General features: G+C 41.2%; 1 protein-coding gene across 3 annotated transcripts in view; it reads right to left on the bottom strand.

The window, feature by feature from the left end:
- The window catches only part of LOC137518608 (dynein axonemal heavy chain 5-like), a 553928-nt gene that overhangs the window by 392131 nt on the left and 135062 nt on the right, over positions 1-26735 (bottom strand). For all 3 annotated transcript variants that reach the window (XM_068236692.1, XM_068236695.1, XM_068236693.1), the window contains exons 25-32: positions 25954-26120; positions 23714-23806; positions 17732-17929; positions 16609-16689; positions 16116-16520; positions 15906-16024; positions 8346-8482; positions 699-861 (exon numbers count right to left, since the gene is read on the bottom strand). In XM_068236692.1, coding sequence (XP_068092793.1) covers positions 699-861; positions 8346-8482; positions 15906-16024; positions 16116-16520; positions 16609-16689; positions 17732-17929; positions 23714-23806; positions 25954-26120 — 1363 coding nt within the window. The remainder of the gene's footprint in view (positions 1-698; positions 862-8345; positions 8483-15905; positions 16025-16115; positions 16521-16608; positions 16690-17731; positions 17930-23713; positions 23807-25953; positions 26121-26735) is intronic.

Raw genomic sequence — 26735 nt, 5'->3', positions numbered from 1 at the left:
TGGAAAGAGTATAAAACTGTTTATTTTTTTTCAACATTTTAATTACAAGCAATACATTTCAATAAAAAAGGTGTGCTGCCAAACTTGATTATTCATAGAGTCAAAATTGTATTTTTGCCTTTTATTTCCAGAGGAAAAATGTTTGGGGGGACGTTGATAGCTATTTATGAGGCTGCTTTGTATACATTTGTCACAGCTTTGCAAAAGAAAGGTAATTCATCTTAATATATTTCATATATAGAAGCATATGTTAACCATTTTTATTTAAAAAAAAGATGTAAAATCATACCAATCTAAACACAATGGCACAATCCATTATTTTCAAAGGGAGTTAACAGTAAAACTACATGAATTAAGGCAATGCAATAAAACTGGTTAACTTTTTCACTTTTTTACATCCAGATAGTTTTCCCCACTTATTGTGGCTGCTGTGTGCCACTGCCACTGTTTAATACATTTGAAAAAAATGCTATACAACAAAACCTTAATGGCCCATATGCAATTAACTTTTCTCAATCGATATTTTCACACATTGTCAATAAAATGCTTTTAAAATCACCAGCAAAAACAAGAAAATACTATTTTTTTTATTTGCAAAGTATTGATAAGTTATTTTAAAGAGAGTGTGAAACATTATCTCCTCCTCAGAGGATAATATTAATACAATGTGGTACCTTTTTGAACAAAAATACACCAACCTATTCTGAAAGTCCAGAAGTTCATTGTTGATTTTCTCAATATCCAGATCAGTCCAGAGGATTTCATAATATCCATTGATACTATCTATGACTGCATTGTAAAGGCCATATAGCTTCTGCAGTAGTGACAGCTCACGTTTAATCCTCTGCAGCTCAGCGTATTCTAAAGGAGACAAAAATCATTTTGTTGGGAACATGAGCTTCTCTTAAAGCACACCTAAACTGAAAGGGCTTTGGACTCTGCCATATTTATTTCCTTTTAAACAATACACATTGGAAGGGTTAGCATCTGTTTTACTGCATACACATTCATTTACAGCATTCGGTAAATGCAGTTTGCAATTCTGATAGATTTCAGTCATAAATATGAATGCAGTAAATCAAGTCACAAAATGTGTGGACTTCTGTGTTATTTTACCGAAAATCTGAATTTTCGTGGAAAATAGGGGGCATTTTAGTACATAATTTATCAGTTTAAGGCCTGCCTGTACCTGCCAGTAAAATCAATTTGGGGTAATTATGCAGTTTTTAGTGTTCCTATTCAGTTCCTATTCCTGTTTTAGTGGAGTTCCCATTAAGGCTATGTAATAGTAAAATATTTACTGGATTTTTTTAACCACTTAAGGACTGCAGTCATAAAACCCCTTAAGGACCAGAGCCTTTTTTTCCATTCGGACCACTGCAGCTTTCACGGTTTATTGCTCAGTCATACAACCTACCACCTAAATGAATTTTACCTCCTTTTCTTGTCACTAATACAGCTTTCTTTCGGTGCTATTTGATTGCTGCTGCGAGTTTTACTTTTTATTATATTCATCAAAAAAGACATGAATTTTGTCAAAAAAATGACTTTTTTAACTTTCTGTGCTGACATTTTTCAAATAAAGTAAAATTTCCTATACATTTGAGCGCGAAAGTTATTCTGCTACATGTCTTTGATAAAAAAAAAACATTCAGTGTATATTTATTGGATTGGGTAAAAGTTATAGCGTTTACAAACTATGGTGCCAAAAGTGAATTTTCCCATTTTCAAGCATCTCTGACTTTTCTGCGCACCTGTCAGGTTTCATGAGGGGCTAAAATTCCAGGATAGTACAAATCCCCCCAAATGACCCCATTTTGGAAAGAAGACATCCCAAAGTATTCAGTGAGAGGCATGGTGAGTTCATAGAAGATTTTATTTTTTGTCACAAGTTAGCGGAAAATGACACTTTGTAACAAAAAAAAAAGTTTCCATTTCTTCTAACTTGCGACAAAAAAAAAATGAAATCTGCCAAGGACTCACTATGCTACTCTCTGAATACCTTGAAGTGTCTACTTTCCAAAATGGGGTCATTTGTGGGGTGTGTTCACTGTCCTGGCATTTTGGGGGGTGCCTAATTGTAAGCACCCCTGTAAAGCCTAAAGATGCTCATTGGACTTTGGGCCCCTTAGCGCAGTTAGGCTGCAAAAAAGTGCCACACATGTGGTATTGCCGTACTCAGGAGAAGTAGTATAATGTGTTTTGGGGTGTATTTTTACACATACCCATGCTGGGTGGGAGAAATATCTCCGTAAATGACAATTGTTTTATTTTTTTTACACACAATTGTCAATTTATAGAGATATTTCTCCCACTCAGCATGGGTATGTGGAAAAATACACCCCAAAACACATTATACTACTTCTCCTGAGTACGGCGATACCACATGTGTGGCACTTTTTTGCACCCTAACTGCGCTAAGGGGCCCAAAGTCCAATGAGTACCTTTAGGATTTCACAGGTCATTTTGAGAAATTTCGTTTCAAGACTGCTCCTCACGGTTTAGGGCCCCTAAAATGCCAGGACAGTATAGGAATCCCACAAATTACCCCATTTTAGAAAGAAAACACCCCAAGGTATTCCATTAGGAGGATGGTGAGTTCATAGAAGATTTTTTTTTTTTGTCACAAGTTAGCGGAAATTGATTTTAATTGTTTTTTTCACAAAGTGTCATTTTCTGCTAACTTGTGACAAAAATAAAATCTTCTATGAACTCACCATACTCCTAACGGAATACCTTGGGGTGTCTTCTTTCTAAAATGGGGTCATTTGTGGGGTTCCTATACTGCCCTGGCATTTTAGGGGCCCTAAACCAAGAGGAGTAGTCTTGAAACCAAATGTCGCAAAATGACCTGTGAAATCCTAAAAGTACTCATTGGACTTTGGGCCCCTTAGCGCACTTAGGGTGCAAAAAAGTGCCACACATGTGGTACCGCCGTACTCAGGAGAAGTAGTATAATGTGTTTTGGGGTGTATTTTTACACATACAGATGCTAGGTGGGAGAAATATCTCTGTAAATGACAATTATTTGATTTTTTTTACACACAATTGTCCATTTACAGAGAGATTTCTCCCACCCAGCATGGGTATGTATAAAAATACACCTCAAAACACATTATACTACTTCTTCTGAGTACGGCGATACCACATGTGTGACACTTTTTTGCAACCTAGGTGCGCTAAGGGGCCTAACGTCCTATTAACAGGTCATTTTGAGGCATTTGGATTCTAGACTACTCCTCACGGTTTAGGGCCCCTAAAATGCCAGGGCAGTATAGGAACCCCACAAGTGACCCCATTTTAGAAAGAAGACACCCCAAGGTATTCCGTTAGGGGTATGGTGAGTTCATAGAAGATTTTTTTTTGTCACAAGTTAGCGGAAAATGACACTTTGTGAAAAAAAAAAAAACAATACATATCAATTTCCGCTAACTTGTGACAAAAAATAAAATCTTCTATGAACTCACCATACTCCTAACGGAATACCTTGGGGTGTCTTCTTTCTAGAATGGGGTCATTTGTGGGGTTCCTATACTGCCCTGGCATTTTAGGGGCCCTAAACCGTGAGGAGTAGTCTTGAACCCAAATGTCTCAAAATGACCTGTGAAATCCTAAAGGTACTCATTGGACTTTGGGCCCCTAGGCTGCAAAAAAGTGTCACACATGTGGTATCGCCGTACTCAGAAGAAGTAGTATAATGTGTTTTGTGGTGTATTTTTACATATAACCATGCTGGGTGGGAGAAATATCTCTGTAAATGACACATTTTTGTTTTTTTTACACACAATTGTCCATTTACAGAGAGATTTCTCCCACCCAGCATGGGTATGTGTAAAAATACACCACAAAACACATTATACTACTTCTCCTGAGTATGGCGATACTACATGTGTGACACTTTTTTGCAGCCTAGGTGCGCTAAGGGGCCCAACGTCCTATTCACAGGTCATTTTGAGGCATTTGTTTTCTAGACTACTCCCCACGGTTTAGGGCCCCTAAAATGCCAGGGCAGTATAGGAACCCCACAAGTGACCCCATTTTAGAAAGACGACACCCCAAGGTATTCCGTTAGGGGTATGGTGAGTTCATAGAAGATTTTATTTTTTGTCACAAGTTAGTGAAAAATGACACTTTGTGAAAAAAACAATAAAAATCCAATTTCCGCTAACTTTTGACAAAAAATAAAATCTTCTATGAACTCATCATACACCTAACAGAATACCTTGGGGTGTCTTCTTTCTAAAATGGGGTCACTTGTGGGGTTCCTATACTGCCCTGGCATTTTACGGGCCCAAAACTGAGTAGTCTGGAAACCAAATTTCTCAAAATGACTGTTCAGGGGTATAAGCATCTGCAAATTTTGATGACAGGTGGTCTATGAGGGGGCAAATTTTGTGGAAACGGTCATAAGCAGGGTGGCCTCTTAGATGACAGGATGTATTGGGCCTGATCTGATGGATAGGAGTGCTAGGGGGGTGACAGGAGGTGATTGATGGGTGTCTCAGGGGGCGGTTAGAGGGGAAAATAGATGCAATCAATGCACTGGGGAGGTGATCGGAAGGGGGTCTGAGGGGGATCTGAGGGTTTGGCCGAGTGATCAGGAGCCCACACGGGGCAAATTAGGGCTTGATCTGATGGGTAGGTGTGCTAGGGGGTGACAGGAGGTGATTTATGGGTGTCTCAAGGTGTGATTAGAGGGGGGAAATAGATGCAAGCAATGCACTAGCGAGGTGATCAGGGCTGGGGTCTGAGGGCTTTCTGAAGTGTGGGCGGGTGATTGGGTGCCCGCAAGGGGCAGATTAGGGTCTAATCTGATGGGTAACAGTGACAGGTGGTGATAGGGGGTGATTGATGGGTAATTAGTGGGTGTTTAGAGGAGAGAAGAGATGTAAACACTGCACTTGGGAGGTGATCTGATGTCGGATCTGCGGGCGATCTATTGGTGTGGGTGGGTGATCAGATTGCCCGCAAGGGGCAGGTTAGGGGCTGATTGATGGGTGGCAGTGAATGGGGGTGATTGATGGGTGGCAGTGACAGGGGGTGATTGATAGGTGATCAGTGGGTTATTACAGGGAATAACAGATGTAAATATTGCACTGGCGAATTGATAAGGGGGGGGGGTCTGAGGGCAATCTGAGCGTGTGGGCGGGTGATTGGGTGCCCGCAAGGGGCAGATTAGGGTCTAATCTGATGGGTAACAGTGACAGGTGGTGATAGGGGGTGATTGATGGGTAATTAGTGGGTGTTTAGAGGAGAGAATAGATGTAAACGATGGATTTGGGAGGTGATCTGATGTCGGATCTGCGGGCGATCTATTGGTGTGGGTGGGTGATCAGATTGCCCGCAAGGGGCAGGTTAGGGGCTGATTGATGGGTGGCAGTGACAGGGGGTGATTGATGGGTGGCAGTGACAGGGGGTGATTGACAGGTGATCAGTGGGTTATTACAGGGAAGAACGGATGTAAATAATGCACTGGCGAATCGATAAGGGGGGGTTTGAGGGCAATCTGAGCGTGTGGGCGGGCGATTGGGTGCCCGCAAGGGTCTAATCTGATGGGTAACAGTGACAGGTGGTGATAGGGGGTGATTGATGGGTGATTGATGGGTAATTAGTGGGTGTTTAGAGGAGAGAATAGATGTAAACGATGGATTTGGGAGGTGATCTGATGTCGGATCTGCGGGCGATCTATTGGTGTGGGTGGGTGATCAGATTGCCCGCAAGGGGCAGGTTAGGGGCTGATTGATGGGTGGCAGTGACAAGGGGTGATTGACGGGTGATTGACGGGTGATTGATGGGTGATTGACGGGTGATTGACAGGTGATCAGGGGGGATAGATGCATACAGTACACAGGGGGGGGGAGGGTCTGGGGGGGTCTGGGGAGAATCTGAGGGGTGGGGGGGTGATCAGGAGGGAGCAGGGGGCAGTTTAGGGACTAAAAAAAAAAATAGCGTTGACAGATAGTGACAGGGAGTGATTGATGGGTGATTAGGGGGGTGATTGTGTGCAAATGGTGGTCTGGGGGTGGGCAGGGGGGGGGTCTGAGGGGTACTGTGGGCGATCAGGGGGCAGATCAGTGTGTTTGGGTGCAGACTAGGGTGGCTGCAGCCTGCCCTGGTGGTCCCTCGGACACTGGGACCACCAGGGCAGGAGGCAGCCTGTATAATACACTTTGTAAACATTACAAAGAGTATTATACGCTTCCTATCCGGGGATCGTCGGGTTAACAACCCGCCGGCGCTTCCGATTGGCCGGCGGGTTGACGTCGCGGGTGGGCGGAGCCTATTGCCGGTGGATGCGCGCGCATCCCAGCGCGCGATCCCCGGCCAGAGAGTGCCCCAGGACCTGACGCCAATCTGCGTTACGTGGTCCTGGGGCTGCCACTTTGCCGCCGCCAATATGAAGTAGGCGGTCGGCAAGTGGTTAAAGGGGGTGCCAATATATATATATATATAGCTATCTAACACAGAGAAGTAGACCAAAAGCACCTCAAAAGCTAGACATCATGCCAAGATCCAAAGAAATTCAGGAACAAATGAGAACAAAAGTACTGTAATTGAGATTTATCAGTCTGGTAAAGGTTATAAAGCCATTTCTGAAGCTTTGGGACTCCAGCGAACCACAGTGAGAGCCATTATCCACAAATGGCAAAAACATGGAACAGTGATGAACCTTCCCAGGAGTGGCCGGCCGACCAATATTACCCCAAGACCGCAGAGAAAACTCATCCCAGAGGCCATAAAAGACCCCAGGACAACATCTAAAGAACTGCAGGCCTCACTTGCCTCAATTAAGGTCAGTGTTCACGACTCCACCATAAGAAAGAGACTGGGCAAAAACGGCCTGCATGGCAGATATCCAAGGCGCAAACCACTATTAAGCAAAAAGAACATCAAGGCTCGTCTCAATTTTGCTAAAAAACATCTCAATGATTGCCAAGACTTTGGGGAAAATACCTTGTGGACCGACGAGACAAAAGTTGAACTTTTTGGAAGGTGCGTGTCTCGTTACATCTGGCGTAGACGTAACACAGCATTTCAGCAAAAGAACATCATATCAACAGTAAAATATGGCGTAGTGTGATGGTCTGGGGTTGTTTTGCTGCTTCCGGACCTGGAAGGCTTGCTGTGATAGATGGAACCATGAATTCTACTGTCTACCAAAAAATGCTGAAGGAGAATGTCCGGCCATCTGTTCGTCAACTCAAGCTGAAGCGATCTTGGGTGCTGCAGCAGGACAATGACCCAAAACACACCAGCAAATCCACCTCTGAATGGCTGAAGAAAAACAAAATGAAGACTTTGGAGTGGCCTAGTCAAAGTTCTGACCTGAATCCTATTGAGATGTTGTGGCATGACCTTAAAAAGGCGGTTCATGCTAGAAAACCCTCAAATAAAGCTGAATTACAACAATTCTGCAAAGATGAGTGGGCCAAAATTCCTCCAGAGTGCTGTGAAAGACTTGTTGCACGTTATCGCAAACGCTTGATTGCAGTTATTGCTGCTAAGGGTGGCCCAACCAGTTATTAGGTTCAGGGGGCAATTTCTTTTTCACACAGGGCCATGTAGGTTTTGAGTTTTTTTTCTCACTAAATAATAAAAACCTTAATTTAAAACTGCATTTTGTGTTCAATTTTGTTATCTTTGACTAATAGTTAACGGTTTTTGATGAGCAGAAACATTTAAGTGTGACAAACATGCAAAAGAATAAGAAATCAGGAAGGGGGCAAATAGTTTTTCACACCACCGTATATATACTTTCCATAGGTTTCTACATGATCAAATACACCCCCCCCCCCCCAAAAAAAAAACACCTTCCAAATCTGTTAAAACTGTTAATTTATGACTATTAAAGACTATTATTTTTATTTACCACATGTTTACCACTGAAATATTGCAATTTTACCGCATTTTAACACTTTTTACTGCATTTTCGGAACATTGCTGAAAAATGGTCGCATGGTCAGAACAATCTTTTATAATTGGCAAGAAAAAGAAAAATACCAACTGCTGTACAAAAAAAAAAAATTAAAATAGCGCACACAGCTACCAGAATTGAGACCATTGCCTGGCTAGCTGTACTGCTTATCTTCTTCATGTAATACTTTTAGCCATCAACCTTGAATAAGCATGCAGATCAAATGCCCTGACTGAAGTGTGACCGAATTACTTGCATACCTTTGTCAGGTGTGTGATTCACTACTGCAGCCAAAGAGATCAGCAGGATGCCAGACAACTGGTATTGCTTTAAGGAAATAAATATGGCAGCCTCCATATCTCTCTCACTTCAGTTGTACTTTAAATACTGCTTTTCTTGGGTCAGAATTGTCCATTTGATTTAATAATACCTGTTACTTGGAGACCAAAAAGTTCTTCTCCTCCAGAAAAAGTAACATATTTCCTCCAAAGTTCATCAAACTTGGCCTGGAATACCTGGAGTCTGTCACTTGCTTCCCTGGGTGGAATGCCTTCTACACCCGGACCACTGTGAATAAATATGCTATATCAGTATTCTTCATTTAAAGGGGACCTTCACTCATAGTCATTCTAAAAGAGTTTCAGTAAAGTATAGACAGGGTGGGCACAGACATAAAAAACATCTGCATCATGGCTATATCTTGATGTCTAGTTTACACGTGTTAATTCTCTGCTTCCACTAGCAGTTTAGCCAGTTCCAGACAACATATGCATGGTAATTAAAGGGATACTGTAGGGGGGTCGGGGGAAAATGAGCTGAACTTACCCGGGGCTTCTAATGGTCCCCCGCAGACATCCTATGCCCACGCAACCACTCACCGATGCTCCGGCCCCGCCTCCGGCTCACTTCTGGAATTTCAGACTTTAAAGTCAGAAAACCACTGCGCCTGCGATGCCGTGTCCTCGATCCCGCTGATGTCATCAAGAGCGCACAGCGCAGGCCCAGTATGGTCTGTGTCTGCGCAGTACACTCCTGTTGACATCAGCGGGAGCGAGGACACGGCAATGCAGGCGCAGTGGTTTTCTGACTTTTAAAGTCAGAAATTCCAGAAGTGAACCGGAGGCGGGGCCGGAGCATTGGGGAGTGGCTGCGCCAACACAGGATGTCTGCGGGGGACCATTAGAAGCCCCGGGTAAGTTCAACTCATTTTCCCCCGACCCCCCTACAGTATCCCTTTAAAGAGCAGAGGCTATTCAGTCTCAATTAAACATTCTATTGCAGAAAAGGTCCTCTGCACTTCTCTATCTCCAGACAGAGAAAGCGTTAAGGCACTCTTCTGTGAGGGGGCGGGGCTACATGCCAGAAGGCAGCGGACACAAGGCCCCTGGAATGATTCAGAAAATAAAGACCTGGCAGGTTATTATAACTATATATGAGAAGAGAATCTGTAGAATGTTTAATTTCCACTGAATAAGTCATTTAAATCTCTATAATGGTAACAAATACATGGAGCAATTACCTCCTCCAAACCTCTACCCGGGTTCCACTTCCTTGACTTTGAAAATGGCAAAGTCACCAGAAGAAGAAATATGACAGATGTTTCATATTCTTAGCAAAAAAGTGGGGACATTTTACTGAACATAATAATGTGGCTTCCATAGGCAAACGCAGGGGGGATTACAGCTGCCCAGAATCCCCCCTCAGACCAGGGCCCGTGCAGTGTCTGTGGACAGGCACAAGTTGAGACACCAGAATATCTGCAGGTATCCTGCAGCTCACAGCACTGCCCCTTTTCTTTCTCTGCTACAGTTGACTTTGGATGTAGCAGCAGTGTGTGTACAGAGCATAGAGCAGCAGTGTGTGTACAGAGCATGAAGCAGCAGTGTGTGTACAGAGCATAGAGCAGCAGTGTGTGTACAGAGCATGAAGCAGCAGTGTGTGTACAGAGCATAGAGCAGCAGTGTGTGTACAGAGCATGGAGCAGCAGTGTGTGTACAGAGCATAGAGCAGCAGTGTGTGTACAGAGCAGGGAGCAGCAATGTGTGTACAGAGCATGGAGCAGCAGTGTGTGTACAGAGCATGAAGCAGCAGTGTGTGTACAGAGCATAGAGCAGCAGTGTGTGTACAGAGCATGGAGCAGCAGTGTGTGTACAGAGCATGGAGCAGCAGCGTGTGTACAGTGCATAGAGCAGTAGTGTGTGTACAGAGCATGGAGCAGCAGTGTGTTTACAGAGCTTAGAGCAGCAGTGCTTGGTGCAGCTCTGGGGAACTTAACAGAGTCAGGTATGAGCACAGCCCTGTGCCCTGCTGTGTGAATGCTTCACTTTCTCCTTCATTATCAATGTTGGCTGTCCTCATGATTATCTGTATCCAAAATGCTCCTGATCAATCCTGTTGTTGGTCGGTCTGACAGGAAATTGCATTATGTGTACCCAGCAAGATGTCCTACCATGTTATTATACTGTATTGTGCTTGGCTGAGGGAAACCTTTCAGGAATTCCCCCCTTGAAAATCCTGGGTTTGCCCCTGGCTTCATAACATTGACATGCTTTATTGATTTATGCAAAGTGTAATTTTGATTTATATCCACTTAAAGACTTACATTAGCAAGGCTCTACAATAATAGTGCCTCACATTACAATACTTGTGCACATATATGGAATTTGGATACAAGAACAACATGCGCACTCCAAATAGGACTGATCTAAAGAGTAAATTGTGCACAATGTCATTGCATGCTTCTTCACATGAAGTTTTCCAGCAGTTAATTATGGTTTTTTAAAAGTGTATAGTAAAACTAGGCAACAGAGCATCAATAGTTGGATTATTCCTGAATATGATATATTTTATATTTTTATACTTAAAGAGAATCTGTATCCTTGCAAACTTAACAAAATAAACATACCAGCCTGTCTGCAGCGCTCTCCTCTCCCCCTCTGCGTCATTTTCGCCGCTCCCCGCCGCTGTTTTGAGCAGTAAATCACCTTTTTATTGCTTGTTTTGTAAACAAGCAATATGGCCGCCAAAACCGGAAGTTCGTCGGGCTGAGCTTGTGCCCGCTTCCAGGGAGTGTGCATGAGAGCCGTGCACGAGAGAAGCGCAAGTCTAAGCATGCGCTGTAGGTCCTCTCGTGCTGGCTCTATCTCAGCTGCCGATCAGCCTATCAGGGTCTCAGAGCCGGCTGCAATACACAGAGGCAGACCATTGATTCACTCTGCACAGCAGCATAAGTATTGCAGCCGGAGACTCTGATAGGCAAGTGTATTACAAGCCAGGGGAAGATATCTCACACACAATCAGCTCTCTTCCTGGTCTGCAGCCTCACAGCCAGATAGAGCAGAGACTTCCTAATGTAACTCACGGGAGCGAGCATAGAATGGCGGGGAGGGGGCGTGGAGGGAAGGCCTGCCTAACAGCTAAACAACAATGAAGAGTCAGCCCCTTCCAGAGACGGCACGACAAGTACGACTGAAGAGAGATAAGATGATTGATTACACTGACTCTGCAGCTACAAAGGGCTGCAGTAAGCCAGATCACATTAGATTTGCTTTAGAAACCTGTAGGACAGAAGAAATACAGCCGAAAAATTTGTTACAGAGTCTCTTTAAGTACCTACCAGAATGCACATCTGTTTTGTGGATGATGCTAGTAAATATTTACACGTAGGAATAGAAGAAATAATATGTTTGTGGTTTGTGCTATCACTTTCATTGTCATAAAGTTATAATGGGACAGAGTTAGAAAAAATTGCAAAATCTGTTATTAGCCAGTCATAGGATCATAGAAGGTTTTTAAGAATTTGTAATCTTGTACAAGAGAGTACTTTGCGCCACTTAAAGTATGTGCTAGTTAGCTCTCTTTTTCTGCCTCTTTTCTTGCCTTCTTCTGCTAACCAATCTTTAGTTTTATTTTTCCGTTTAACACCTAAACCTGTTTTTTTCTCTCCTAGGGGAGCATGGTAGGTTAATAATTTGTGTACGACTGGATACCAGAATTACATTCTGTTCACAGCTAAGAAAAAATACCTTCTCTCTTTTTTTGCTTTGGTTTCCTCCACATTCTGAAGCTTCTTTACATAGACATACAAACATGCTGAGCTGGCATTCAACTTGCTTTGCCTAAAATAAGCTGAGAGCGTGTTTGAGTGTTACATGATTTTGGTTGATGCATTCAATTGTGGTGGTAGCTGAAGTAGACAAATGTTTTATCAAAAGCTCTAAAGAATTAATCATTAAAAATAAAATGCATTAATACTAATTTGACGAAGCAATAGGAACATTTATGTAAACACTCCAAATAATTGGATATATTTTTTTTAAATTATAGACAGAAATAGGGGCCTTGCACATCCTGAATAAAACTTTGCTTTTATTTGAAGGAGTTAAAAGGCATACATTACATGTCCCGTACAAAACAGAGAGAGGTACAGGCAGGTGGGGAGGTCGACCGCAGTTTCGCGCCGTTACATGCTGTGGCGCATCGTCACAGCATGTAACGGCACGAAACGGCTGTCGACCTCCCCACCTGCCTGTACCTCTCTCTGTTTTGTATGGGACATTTAATGTATGCCTTTTAACTTTTTCCAATAAAAGCAAAGTTTTATTCACGGATGTGCAAGGCCCCTATTTCTGTCTATTGGATTTACAATTTTTGTTTGGCTGGTTGCACTCCCTCAGTGATATATTCAGCCTCCTGTGCATGGTCATTTCTCCATCAACTTAGAATATTGGACTTTTTTAAAATTATTATTTATTGTATTTATAAAGCGCCAACAACATATTAAATGTTGCTAAACAGTAATAAAACGAATAATTTGAACTTGGCCTTACTGTGCCCTGAACATATTTTATGAGACCTGAACTATTTGGTGCTGAGTTACATATAGTTACATAGTTATTTTGGTTGAAAAAAGACATACGTCCATCGAGTTCAACCAGTACAAAGTACAACTCCAGCCTGCTCCCTCCCATATCCCTGTTGATCCAGAGGAAGGCGAAAAAACCCTTACAAGGCATGGTCCAATTGGCCCCAAAAGGGAAAAATTCCTTCCCGACTCCAGATGGCAATCAGATAAAATCCCTGGATCAACATCATTAGGCCTTACCTAGTAATTGTAGCCATGGATGTCATTCAACCCAAGGAAAGCATCTAAGCCCCCTTTAAATGCAGGTATAGAGTTTGCCATAACGACTTCCTGTGGCAATGCATTCCACATCTTAATCACTCTTACTGTAAAGAACCCTTTCCTAAATAAGTGGCTAAAACGTTTTTCCTCCATGCGCAGATCATGTCCTCTAGTCCTTTGAGAAGGCCTAGGGACAAAAAGCTCATCCGCCAAGCTATTATATTGCCCTCTGATGTATTTATACATGTTAATTAGATCTCCTCTAAGGCGTCTTTTCTCTAGACTAAATAAACCCAGTTTATCTAACCTTTCTTGGTAAGTGAGACCTTCCATCCCACGTATCAATTTTGTTGCTCGTTTCTGCACCTGCTCTAAAACTGCAATATCTTTTTTGTAATGTGGTGCCCAGAACTGAATTCCATATTCCAGATGTGGCCTTACTAGAGAGTTAAACAGGGGCAATATTATGCTCGCATCTCGAGTTTTTATTTCCCTTTTAATGCATCCCAAAATTTTGTTAGCTTTAGCTGCAGCGGCTTGGCATTGAGTACGATTATTTAACTTGTTGTCGATGAGTACTCCTAAGTCCTTCTCCAAGTTTGATGTCCCCAACTGTCTCCCATTTATTTTGTATGGTGCTAGACCATTGGTACGACCAAAATGCATGACTTTACATTTTTCAACATTGAATTTCATCTGCTATTTATGTGCCCATATAGCCATCCTATCCAGATCCTGTTGCAATATGACACTATCTTCCTGAGAGTTGATGATTCTGCACAATTTTGTATCATCTGCAAAAATAGCAACATTGCTCACTACTGCATCCACTAGGTCATTAATAAATAAATTGAAGAGCACTGAACCCAGTACAGACCCCTGTGGGACCCCACTGCTAACAGTCTCCCATTTTGAGTATGATCCATTGACCACAACTCTTTGTTTTCTGTCCATTATCCAGTTCCCTATCCAAGCACACAGACTCTTCCCCAGTCCTTGCATCCTCAACTTTTGCACCAGACTTTTGTGGGGAACAGTGTCGAAGGCCTTAGCAAAGTCCAAGTATATCACATCTACAGCATTCCCAATATCCATATTAGCATTCACTACCTCATAAAAGCTGAGCATGTTAGTCAAACAGGACCTGTCTTTAGTAAACCCATGTTGATGCTGAGAAATAAGATTATTTTCTACTCTGAAGTCATGTATAATATCTCTAAGTAACCCCTCAAATAGTTTGCATACAACTGATGTTAAGCTTACAGGTCTATAATTTCCTGGATCTGATTTTTTGCCCTTCTTAAATAATGGGAAAACGTGGGCTGTACGCCAATCCACTGGGACTCTGCCAGTTGCAAGAGAGTCACAAAAGATAAGATAAAGGGGTTTATCTATAACTGAACTTAATTCCCTTAGGACCCGAGGATGCATGCCATCCGGGCCAGGTGCCTTGTCTATTTTTAATTTATTTAGTCTTGCCTTTACTTCTTCCTGCGTTAAGTATTTAATATTACAGTTTGAAGATTGAGACTCGTCTGCCTCTGTAATTTGCAACAGTGCTGTTTCCTTTGTGAAGACAGAAGCAAAGAAAGCATTTAATAACTCTGCCTTACCTTGGTCATCCACCATTGAGTTCCCACCCTCATCCTTTAGGAGTCCTATACAGTCAACCTTTCTTTTTTTGGAGTTGATGTACTTGTAAAACTTTTTTGGGTTAGATTTGATATCCCTAGCGATTTGATTTTCAGCTTCGATCTTTGCCAGCCTAATTTCTTTTTTACAATTTTTATTGCACTCCTTATAATTGCTGAGTGCAGCCTCGGTCCCCTCCTGTTTTAGGACCTTATAGGCATTCTTTTTCCTCTTTATTTTATCACTAACCTTTCTATTCATCCATAGAGGCCTTTTTTTATTCCTAGACATTTTGTTTCCATATGGGATATACATACTACAATATTGATTGAGAATACGTTTAAAAGCTTGCCATTTCCCTTCAGTGTCCTCCCCTTGTAGTACATTATCCCAGTTCACCAAACTTAGTGCCTGCCTAATTTGATTGAACTTTGCTTTTCTAAAATTCATAGTTTTAGTGGTCCCGCTGCCCCGTGGCCTATCAGTCACCAGATCAAACGTTATCATGTTGTGATCACTATTTCCCAAATGTTCTTGAACCTGCACATTTGATACATTATCTGGTCTATTAGAAATTATCAGATCCAGTAACGCATTTCCCCTAGTTGGTTCCGTTACCATTTGAGTCAAGTAATTGTCCTGTAGTGCTGCCAGAAATCTGCTGCTTTTACCAGAATGGGTAGCCTCAATACCCCAGTCAATGTCTGGAAAGTTGAAGTCGCCTATAACTATGACCTCATTTTTACTTGCAGCTTTTTCAATTTGCTGTAGTAATCGCAGTTCTGCAGCTTCATTAATATGAGGTGGTCTGTAGCATACCCCAATAAGCAATTGGCAACTTTTATTTCCACCATGAATATTTACCCAAACGGACTCCACATCTTCGCAATCTTCCTCCATCTCATCGTTGAGGACAGCTGTAAAAGAATTCTTAACAAACAGACAAACCCCTCCACCTTTTTTCCCTGTTCTATCCCTCCTAAACACATTGTATCCTTTTAAATTAGCTATCCAGTCATAGCTTTCATCCATCCATGTCTCGGTTATTCCCACAATGTCATAGCCTTTGTCATTCAGAATGAACTCTAGTTCGTCTATTTTATTTGCATTTTATAGTCTATCTATAAAGCTTAGCATACCATATTATTTAACAATGCAGTTTATTTCTCATTGATGCTACAAATATCCTCAGTACACAGAAGTATGAACCTACATTTTGCAGTCTATACTTACGAGAAATCATAGTCTTTATAGAATTCACTGGCATCAACCTGAAACTTTTTCACACCATCAAGTAAATCTGTTTTCATCTCTGGTTGAACTTTGATGAGTAAATTCTGAGTTTGAACAACCTACCAGCATGACAAAGAAAACAAAAATTAAAATAGAGTGTTTGTGGGATGATTTTTTTGTTCAAATACAAAGATTGAGGTGTATACTGACCTGTGTGTTTAAATTCTTCCAGGCATATGCTAATCCATCTACACGTTCTGCATTGCCATCTTGAAACAATAACTCGTATTTGACCAGAAGACTATGGGATTCCTCTATAGGTCCGATCATCATGTCAATCTTAATTTCTGCTTCTCTGATCTCCTTAAGTGCATCCATAGCTCCACGCACATCATCAAGGTCGTTAACTGGTCTGTTCAGTCTCTTACTGAGATTATCAATAAATGAATAGATTTCATCCATATCCATAGCTGCCTTTTTATTCAAGGCTGACCCAATGGCTCTTTTCCACCGCCGGCATTCCTGTACCAGTGCCATTTTCAAACAATCAGTTGAAAAGTCAACAGAGCCTACAATGCAATGGGCTGGAATCTCACTAATTTGAGATTCATGTTGCTGTAAACAAATAGAAGTATTTTATATATGTTTAGTAATAAGACTATGTGAGGAGATCAGTAATGGGGTGGTTTACTTCTTTACTTACTGAATAATGGCTGAGTTGACTTCTAAATTCAGACATTACTGGATTGGTATCAAGGAATTCTTTCACTTTTTCATCAACATCCTAAAGTAGCAGAGTTAGAGAAACATTAATGAAGCAAAATCCTGTAATGATGCACCACTTGAATTATCTCATTCTCAATGCCAATGTCCTTCACACAACATGTTTGCTTTTAAGCATTTACTTATGATTGTATATTTTTTATCTGAATATTTTGGAGGGTTGCACCAATGTAAAATTGGTCAAGTTTTCTGTACATGAAAACTGTTAAAATGTGTAGAGGTGTAGCTAGGGTTTTTAGCGCCCAGGGACAAAGTCTATCTTTGCACCAGTAGTGACAATAATGTGCCTTTACAGTGCACATACCTGATGCCCCAATTGCGCCACCCTCTGCTTCACATCCTCCCAGTTTCATTGCACCCATCTAAAAAAAATTACAATAATGTTGAGTCTGGAGAAGCAGGAAGGGGCAGATCTTCTTCCTTGCTCTTTCCTTCCCTCTGCACACTTATTGCCCACTCTCCAGCTCCATTCAGCACTCCTCAATGAAGACAGGAGGGTTAGTAGAAGGTGGGGAGTGGGCAGAGAGCAGGAGGGAGCCGAGGAGAAGATCTGCCCCTTCCTTCTTCTTTCGCAGGTGCTGCAGGGACCAGGAGGAATAAGGGGATGGCACAGACCTTGACTGGGTTGGCAGGTAAGAGGCAGATACCTAATCTTCAAAGTAAGGGTTCTTTTACACTTAAAGTGTTGTATGCGTTAATGTGCATTAGTATGCGTTGGTATACATTTTTTCCATAGCAGTGCATTAAGAAAAAGCTTTCAGTTTAACTGTGTATAGTTTAAAAGAGGCCATAGGGAAACATGGACATTACTTTGAAAATCAGTTTTCTATCAGTTATAACTGAGACCAACCGATTAAGTGTAAAAGTGCCCTTACTGAAGTGCTTTTTGATTGAATTATATGTTTTTAAATGCTTTTTTTTTTTTTTTTTTTTTTTTTTTACTTCTGGTTCACACGTCAAAGAAATGCAAAATGACGAATAAATGTAAAATGCAAATATAAAATGACGAAAATGTAATAATGAAGAACTGATATATGTTTTACCTGATTCCAGAGTCCAGAAAATGAAGTAAAGCTGTTGAGCACATCTGTAGCATCAGCTTTAAGAGACAGGACAATGGAACTGAGCTGAATAACAACTTTGTTCACATCTTTATGCTCACTGATTTGCTTATCCAAAGGCTTCAGCACAACCATCTTCGTCAGTTCATCTCCCAAGTCTCTGGCAGCATTTTGCTCCAGCTGCGGGGATTGAGGAAAAGGAAATAAATCAATTTTGGATGAGTTACAGTGGGCACTGTAGCAGAAAATGGTAGATATTTCACACTGCTAAGTGGCATTGATAAACTCAATGTGAATTCTAAATGCATTTCAGCATTACTAACACCTAACATACATATCAATTCCTTGCAAAATAAACATTGATCATCATATCAATTACTGTGAACATAACACTCCTATTTCTGCAATTCTTTGTGGAGTTGCGTCTGAAATGTTTTTGATTATTTATTAGTGCTTTGCAATGCTGCATTCTATCATCACAGAAGAATTGGAATCTTTGATGTTCAAAAATCAAAGCCTGAATTCATATAAGATGAAATATTAGTTTAGAACTCCTGATATATCCCAAAGGAAATTGTAAGGGTTTTTCTCCACAGGCTGCATGCTGATCCTATTATCAAAATGCTTGTGTTTTTCCAATTGCAAGGGTACTGTGATTAACGTGGGAATCGCGGTGCCCCTTTTTCTACTGCTATGCTTTGATTTTCAGCCATTCCCAAATGCACTGCATCCTGCATTTTTTGTGCATTTGGAATTGAATTTTTTTCATACCTGACGAAAATCGCGTAAAAAAAATTGCTCGTTTTAAACGAAGACAATTGTGTTGCACCGTGTGTGCAATGTTGATCATAATTTTCAGTAGAAAATACCCCTTAGGGAAATTCTAATATGGTTAGACAAGTGCTAGGCTGTCTTTCATATTTATCTCTTGCCCTTGCTTACAAAAAAATCTAATTTACAAAGTCTTTGCTTTCAAAACCTTTGTAGGAAATATTAAAAAAAATAAGTAAATATTAAGGTAAAAAGGAGGAGTAAAGCAAAGTACTTTGTCAACAATATTCATTTCTCATGGAGAACCAGATAGATATATGCAGCTGGCTCTAGATGCTTGTTGTGTTATTCTCATGCTCATCAGTAAAATTAATCAGATTTCTTTACTTTCAAAAGTCACCACAAGGACCAGCACTGGAAGACTTTCAATTCGAATCTTTATTCACATGAGTTGTAAACAAAACTCAGCCAACATCTCAGTGGCGTAGCTAAGAAACTGTGGACCCCAGTGCAAGTTTCACATTGGGGCCCCCCAAGCATGCCAAACATAACAATTGTTACAGCGCACCAAAACCAATCAAGGACAACTACAGTGTCAGGTGCAAGAAGGGGATGGGAAACATGGTGTTAATGAAAACTACTATTCAAAGCATCTATAGAAGGGATTATTACAAGCACAGTACCAACAAGGAGCTAATACTGTGGTTGAGGGTGGGCCCCATGGGACCCCTCTACCCCAAGGGCCCTGATGCGGTCGCTACCTCTGCACCCCCTATTGCTATGCCACTGCAACATATGACTACACATGCAGATGTAATTATGGCTCGATGAATTTAAAGCTCAAAAAATGCCATGCAATGGAGTGACCACATGGTGGTGAGAGTGATGTCATATTGTGGCCAGATTCCAATGGACTGCTGCTGTTTCGGATGGTGTAACCGTCCTTTGTCAAGTGGTAATGCCATGTGGCGATCACCAAACTCTGAGTCTTGCCAGGGCTGTGACAAAAGAGGACCTCTGCCTTGGTGGTGTTCTAGGATTATCTGAAAACCCTACCAAACTGATTTAGAAGCTGCAGGAGTTTGGAAATTGAAACTAGGGGGTTCGTAAGTGTAAGGGCCAGGTCATCTGTAAACAGGCACGCCTTGTAGGATTTATCTTTCATGATGTCAGGTTGCTTCTAATTCTTATGATCATAGGCTCCATGGCAAGAGCAAAAATGGCCGGGGAAATGGGTACATTTGTTATATTAAAACAGACTTAATGGAAATGTCATTGTAGCATAATTTTTCATATATTTAAAACTTGCTTTATTCATTTAAGCAGAACTTGTAGTTTAAGTGGAGCACTCCTCTAGTAAATCCCATGTGATGTGCCACAGTCAGGCCGGACACACTCCAGCTCTTAAAGTAGTTCCAATGGATGAGACTGGCACCATCAGGTAAATATATGCTCTTTTATTCAATGACAGCCATTATAGCGACGTTTCAGGGCAGCCACCCCTTTATCAAGCTAAGCTGTCTTGATAAAGGGGCGGCTGCCCTGAAACGTCGCTATAATGGCTGTCATTGAATAAAAGAGCATATATTTACCTGATGGTGCCAGTCTCATCCATTGGAACTACTTTAAGCAGAACTTGGAAATTCCAGTCAGAGTTGTCTATGGCGTGATGGAAAGGAAATAAAAAGCTGCAGCAGTTTTCTTTGAGGACAGAAAAGTCAGCTATGTTAAGACCAAACATGACACAGTAAAGCAAAACAATGGCAAGCAGACAATACCCTGTGGAACTAGATGAGGGAATCAAGAGAACACATAGGAGGCTTCATCCTTACTACATGACTGTACATACAACTGAATGCTCAGTCCTCAGTACCCTACTGAATATTCAAGGTCATTCAACGGACAGAAAAAAGTTCCTCTCTCTTTCTCTTGTTTATAAGTAAAAGGTTCAAGAGGCAATACCATTTAAATATGCTTGTCACTACTAGTTTGCCCAGAAGCTGTGAACTTTTCTACATGTTTTAAATAAAATTTCCTGCATCATTTCATAAAATAACCATGTATTATAATGCAGCAGAACTGCGACAAATGGTTATGAGGTATAGCCCTGCAATTGTTAAAAAACTGAGTGTGAAAAAGTCACAAACTATGCCAATAAACCAAAATTAACCACTTTTTGCTATACACTTTTTCTTTCATGGATGCAAAGGAAGCTATTTTTGTTCTTGGCGAACAATCATGTACACCTATAATGCCCTCCTGAGTGCCCTGTATGGGGACTGATAATACAGACTTACTGTAAATATTTTATTTCAATAAAGAGTAAAAGTTTATAATTTGTTATAAAATGGAAAATCTAATGACACATTATCCAAGACACCTTCTGTCCTTTCTTTTCCCTAAATGACATACAAATATGGTATATACTTAGGAAAACTGTTATGAAGATGTAATCCATTCATGGTCTGTCAAACTCCCTACAAAAAAATGAGTCGTTATAGATCCTGAACTGTTGCCATTTTCTTCCTCTGCACAGCTGCAGTAAATGGCGTTATTAGCACCCTGGAACTGGAATAAACTTTAAGTTGTAATTAAGGAGAGGGTGAGCTGCTGACTCTTTGTATATATTATGAGTTGTGAATTGCACCATCTGTTCTTTTGCTACAGCACCCTGTTTTTGCACAGATTACACTATTAAGGGTGTGACAATTATTTCAGTCATTATTGCTTTTTATAGCACACACACTTTTTCCAAAGAGTACTAAAAGGAATATTAAACAAGTCATACAATTGTACTCTGAAGCATCTCTAAGACCAGGTTTTCCACACTGGGTGATGGCTCTCATACATTTGAAATAAATAGGGTTGCCAGGTCGGCTGATGGAGAAAACCGGACAGGGGGTGGAGTTAGGGGTGGAGTTAGGGGCGGAATCAGAAGCGCACTTTTATGTAGAGTGGGGCTAAGCAATGGGCTTTTTAAAAAAAAAATGTATAGTATTTATATCGCACTGACATCTTCTGCAGCACATTACAGAGTACATAGCCATGTCACTAACTGTCCTCACCAGTAGTACTGGTCCAGTGCACATAAGAGACAGTTTTTCACCAGTAACTGCACATAAGAGACAGCTTTTCACCAGTAAATGCACATTATAAGAGACACCTTTTCGCCAGTAAATGCACATAATAAGAGACAGCTTTTCCCCAGTAAATGCACAAGAGACAGCTTTTCACCAGTAAATGCACATAATAAGACACAGCTTTTCACCAGTAAATGCACATAATAAGAGACAGCTTTTCACCAGTAAATGCACAAAAGAGACAGCTTTTCACCACTAAATGCACATAATGACAAACAGCCAGTGTTCCCAGTATATGTAGCCAGGGATATATGTGCCCAGTATATGTAGCCAGGGGGTATATATGTCCCAGTATATGTAGGCAGGGGTGTAAATGTCCCAGTATACGTAGGCAGGGGTATATATGTCCCAGTATATGTAGCCAGGGTGTATATGTGCCCAGAATAGGTAGCCAGGGGGTATATGTGCCCAGAATAGGTAGCCAGGGGCTATATGTGCCCAGAATAGGTAGCCAGGGGCTATATGTGCCCAGAATAGGTAGCCAGGGGCTATATGTGCCCGGAATAGGTAGCCAGGGGCTATATGTGCCCGGAATAGGTAGCCAGGGGGTATATGTGCCCGGAATAGGTAGCCAGGGGGTATATGTGCCCGGAATAGGTAGCCAGGGGGTATATGTGCCCGGAATAGGTAGCCAGGGGGTATATGTGCCCGGAATAGGTAGCCAGGGGCTATATGTGCCCAGAATAGATAGCCAGGGGCTATATGTGCCCAGAATAGGTAGCCAGGGGCTATATGTGCCCAGAATAGGTAGCCAGGGGCTATATGTGCCCAGAATAAGTAGCCAGGGGCTATATGTGCCCAGAATAGGTAGCCAGGGGCTATATGTGCCCAGAATAGGTAGCCAGGGGCTATATGTGCCCAGAATAGGTAGCCAGGGGCGGGGGGAAGGGGGGCAATCTCCCCCCCCTTCTTCCCTCACCTTAGGGTGCTGTCTCTCTCCCCCGCTGTCTCCTCCAAAATTGATGTGCAGTCTGGCGGGTGGCTGCGGGCGGAACTTACCTCTGTGTCGCAGGCGCCGGAAGTTCGGGTCCCGCAGCCGCTGAGTTTCGACTCAAAAAAGATCCGGATCAAAGATCCGAATCATTCATGAGCCGGACAACACTATTCAGACTGATAGTGTTGTCTGGCTCATGAATGAGATTCTCAGCGGCTGCGGGACCCGAACTTCCGGCGCTGGAGCGACACAGAGGTAAGTTCCGCCTGCAGCCACTCGCCAGCCCTGCACATCATATTGGAGGAGACAGCGGGGGAGAGAGAGCACCCTAAGGTGAGGGAAGGGGGGGGAGATTGCCCCCCTTCTCCACCGCTGCTCCCAGCTCTCTCTCTGCTGCGCTGTTCTCCTCCTGCGCTGCGGGGGGGCTCTAAAACCGGACAACTTAATTGTCCGGTTTAGCATGTTTTTTTACACTGGACACAGCGCACAAAAACCGGACTGTCCGGTGTAAAACCGGACACCTGGCAACCCTAGAAATAAACAAAATGTGCTTAATGTATGTATTCTTATCATATCTGATAATGTATATTAGTATACCAGTACATGATAACTGTCTGACATCAGCCCATGCCACATCTACCCAAGGAAATGGCAAACTGGGATGGAACTAGGATCAAATAGAAGTTGAACTGAATTCAAAATCAAGTCACACTGTTACACTGAATTAATGTAAAAGTGATTTTGATCTGAAGTTAAAGACCTGTGTATGCTCTGCTTAAAAGTACACTGCAAACTGCAAATAAGAATTCTAATCAGAACTATCCAGACAGTCTAGTTTAAGTCTCAAGTGACAGACTGCACGTTAAAATGCAATTTTAATTAAAGAGTGAATTGTTTTTATCTAAAACATGAAATATATATTTGTTGATACACTTAACCAGTACATTTAATGAAAATTATATTTGTCTACTACAGCAATTACAAAGCCATTTGCCTGTGTGAGTGTCAGTTTAAAAGGAAACAATATTTAATTTAATCTTGACTGTGCATAAACACACAATACTGTCACTGAACCAATCAGCTTTTAAACACATTAGAGAGGGTATAAAACTGCATTACCTGTTGTTGTTTATGATGTAAATGTGCAAAATTCCACAGAGGAATGTCCTTGGCTGCTGACAGTACAATATTTATAGCCTTGTTCACTGCACTCTGAAAAAGAACAGAAAGAGCACCTTGGAGAATGGTAAAGTGTTCTGAACAAATAAGTACAACAAATAAGCTGATAGAGAGAGAGACAGATACACAGACAGAACATTTGTAAAGCACATATGTTACATTGCATCATTATTAATTTAACCTGTTGAAGATGTAAGCTATTGAAATTTGCATCTTGTTTTCAGCCTATTATTTTTCTGCCAGGATGTAGACTTCAGCTGTCCAATGACAGTTGGGCTCCTGTCAGGAACCATGTTCTGCCACTTTCTGCCTGCTGGTGGCAGCATTGACCTGGACTTTCATAGACTTCCATTGTGCCACCAGCAGAGGGCTCTGTGGTCTTTGAGCAGCCCCGCATTTCTGCAATCCACCAAATGCATCTTGTTTATTACTTAGACTATATAAGGACTGCCCACTGCTCCAGTCAATTGCCAGAACTTTGTGCTCCCAGGTCTGAGTCTCTGGACATCTTGGTATCTGTTCCATATCCTGAAACCTGCCTTTGTCTCCCTGTTGCCGAACTCTGTTTATCCTGTCTGAGACCATGCTTTTGCCTAATCCTTGGTACCGTGGTTATCTGACTACATGCTACTGACCCTGCTCTCCTGTTGATTCTGATACTCTCCTGCTCCTTTGCTACTGCGTATGATTGTATATATTTACATGTTATTAATGTTTGTATATATCCTCTGTATATATTGAGGTGAATTTAGCTAGATAGATTAGTCAAGGGTGTTAATTATATTTGTGTCACTGCATTCCTGGGTTATCTGTATATATCCTGTGCTTTGCATGTGGTTGCATTTTATTTGCATTCATCTTTGTATGCATTATATTGCTTTCAATAAAACCTTATTTTGCACTTTACTCACTGGTCATAGTATCTGTATTGCTGCAAACTGTGGTCAAACCCTCTTCCTTTGTTCAGGTTTGTGACAGCTCCAAGTGCTGGTTAGGAGACAATTCTGTTGGCTCCTGATCCTGTGATCACAGTGAGTCAATCAAAGAGGAAATTTATTTAAAAAAGAAGCTCTGGTCTTTAAAGAGCCAGTGCCTGTGGGTCCCAGAGAAGTTAACAAAGACTAAGGGTTGGTTCACTCTATATATACTATTCGATTTAACCATGCTAACATATAATGCACACATTTTTAACATGCAGACTGTGCATTGCATTATGCACGCATTGTAGCGCAGGTATTATGCAACAAACATAGGACCTTATTCAATGCAAGTTTTCTCCTTAGTTTTCTTCTAAGAGAGAATTTTTCATCTTCCATTTAAATTCATTTTTCAACACTGCAATTGAAAAAGTGCCATAAAGTAGGCCAAAAGGTACTGTCAAAATTATTCAGAGTATTTTCTTGCTTACTGATGGCTTAAAGGCACTTTATTGATATGGTGTGAAAATATCACTTAGGAGAACATTTAGGAGAAAAAGTGAATTGAATATGGGCAAATAGTGTATAATTTACCCTAAATCAAAATGCAGAAGTGGTTTGTGAAAAGTATCTGATACTACTTCAATGGGTGTTAAGAGGTTAAGTAAAATCCAAGTGTTGCTAATCAAATGCTTTTGATGAATTGATTGTCAGCAAGTGTGACAACCTGTAAAAAAGGAGAGGTTTTGTAAGTTTGGTTGTCTGGAACATTTAGGTGTGGGTTAGCACAATGCCAAGGTGGAAAGACATCAGCAATGATCTGCAAAAGGCAATTGTTACTGCTGATCATTATAAAGAGGAAATAAAAGAGAATGCTGATATCACCAGACAGTTATATGCATCACCAAACACAACATAGTGACTTTGACCATTCCATTTTTTATTTATTTTTTTTGCTTTGAAGAACTACTAAATGCCACACATGACATTTTCTTCTGGAATTAAAAGAGTTCATGAAACGTACTATTGACCCTGCTATAATGCCACAGGGAGTGAAGATCATGAGTTTATTTTCTCGATTGAATTTCCATTGGGGTATTTGTCCATAGATCAGGTCACTTTAATTTTTATCCTAAAGTAAACTGTCACAAGAACTGGAAGTGATTCCTTAATGAGACACAAACAACAGTACTTATTTAACAGCTGTGTCCCTAAATAATTAAAATATTGTAGCATAGTAAAGAAAATATAATGGTTTCTTACCTGGATATCTTCTAGACTAGGTCGCATGACAACATTTGGAATGGCAAGATGGATCTCTGCTTTAAAAAGTGGACTGGAAATATGCTCTTTTGTGAGCTTTGTTGTCTGATATTTGGAACTGACTGTGTGCAGTCTCCGCTTTAAGGTGTCTAAAGAAACTTTGGTGCCTTAAGAAAAACACATAACAGGAAAATGCTGACAGCCATTTGTAGAAAAGAAAATGCATTTAAAAATACTCACTTGGTCTCCTACACTAGTACTGAATCAGCTTCCATAACTGAACCTAATGTCCTATGGTGCTGCTCTTACCGAGATGCAAAACATTACTCTGGTAGTGAAGTGGTTATTCATTCTTAGTGGTGTGTTATGACTAATGGGAAATCATAGAAATCGATCACATATATAGAAAACAATGAAAGACAAGTGTTTATGCGATCAGTCATATCTGAAGTTATGTATTTATTCTGTATAAGTTTCTGTAATACCAAATGTTGTGTGAAGCAATCACTCATGACACATGACAAGGAATGTGGCAGGGCTGGGCGAGTTCGCACTATGGTCTGCAGCAAAGGCAGAAGAGGAAACTGGCACCATCTATCAAAAATAATCTTTTTTATAGTAGAAGAATCATATACTGTAGGTAGAATGACACATTTGAGATAGTGTATCATGAAGAAGCATGTAATCATATTGATCAGGTAATACATTTGAAAGGCTCTGACTTGCTGGTTGCAAATTTACGATCTATCAGGTGATCATACTCTTCTCCACAAGTTCTGCTG

This window comes from Hyperolius riggenbachi, chromosome 5 (genome assembly GCF_040937935.1).
Source record: "Hyperolius riggenbachi isolate aHypRig1 chromosome 5, aHypRig1.pri, whole genome shotgun sequence".
NCBI classification, from domain to species: domain Eukaryota; kingdom Metazoa; phylum Chordata; class Amphibia; order Anura; family Hyperoliidae; genus Hyperolius; species Hyperolius riggenbachi.
This window is presented reverse-complemented; position numbering and strand designations above follow the sequence as displayed.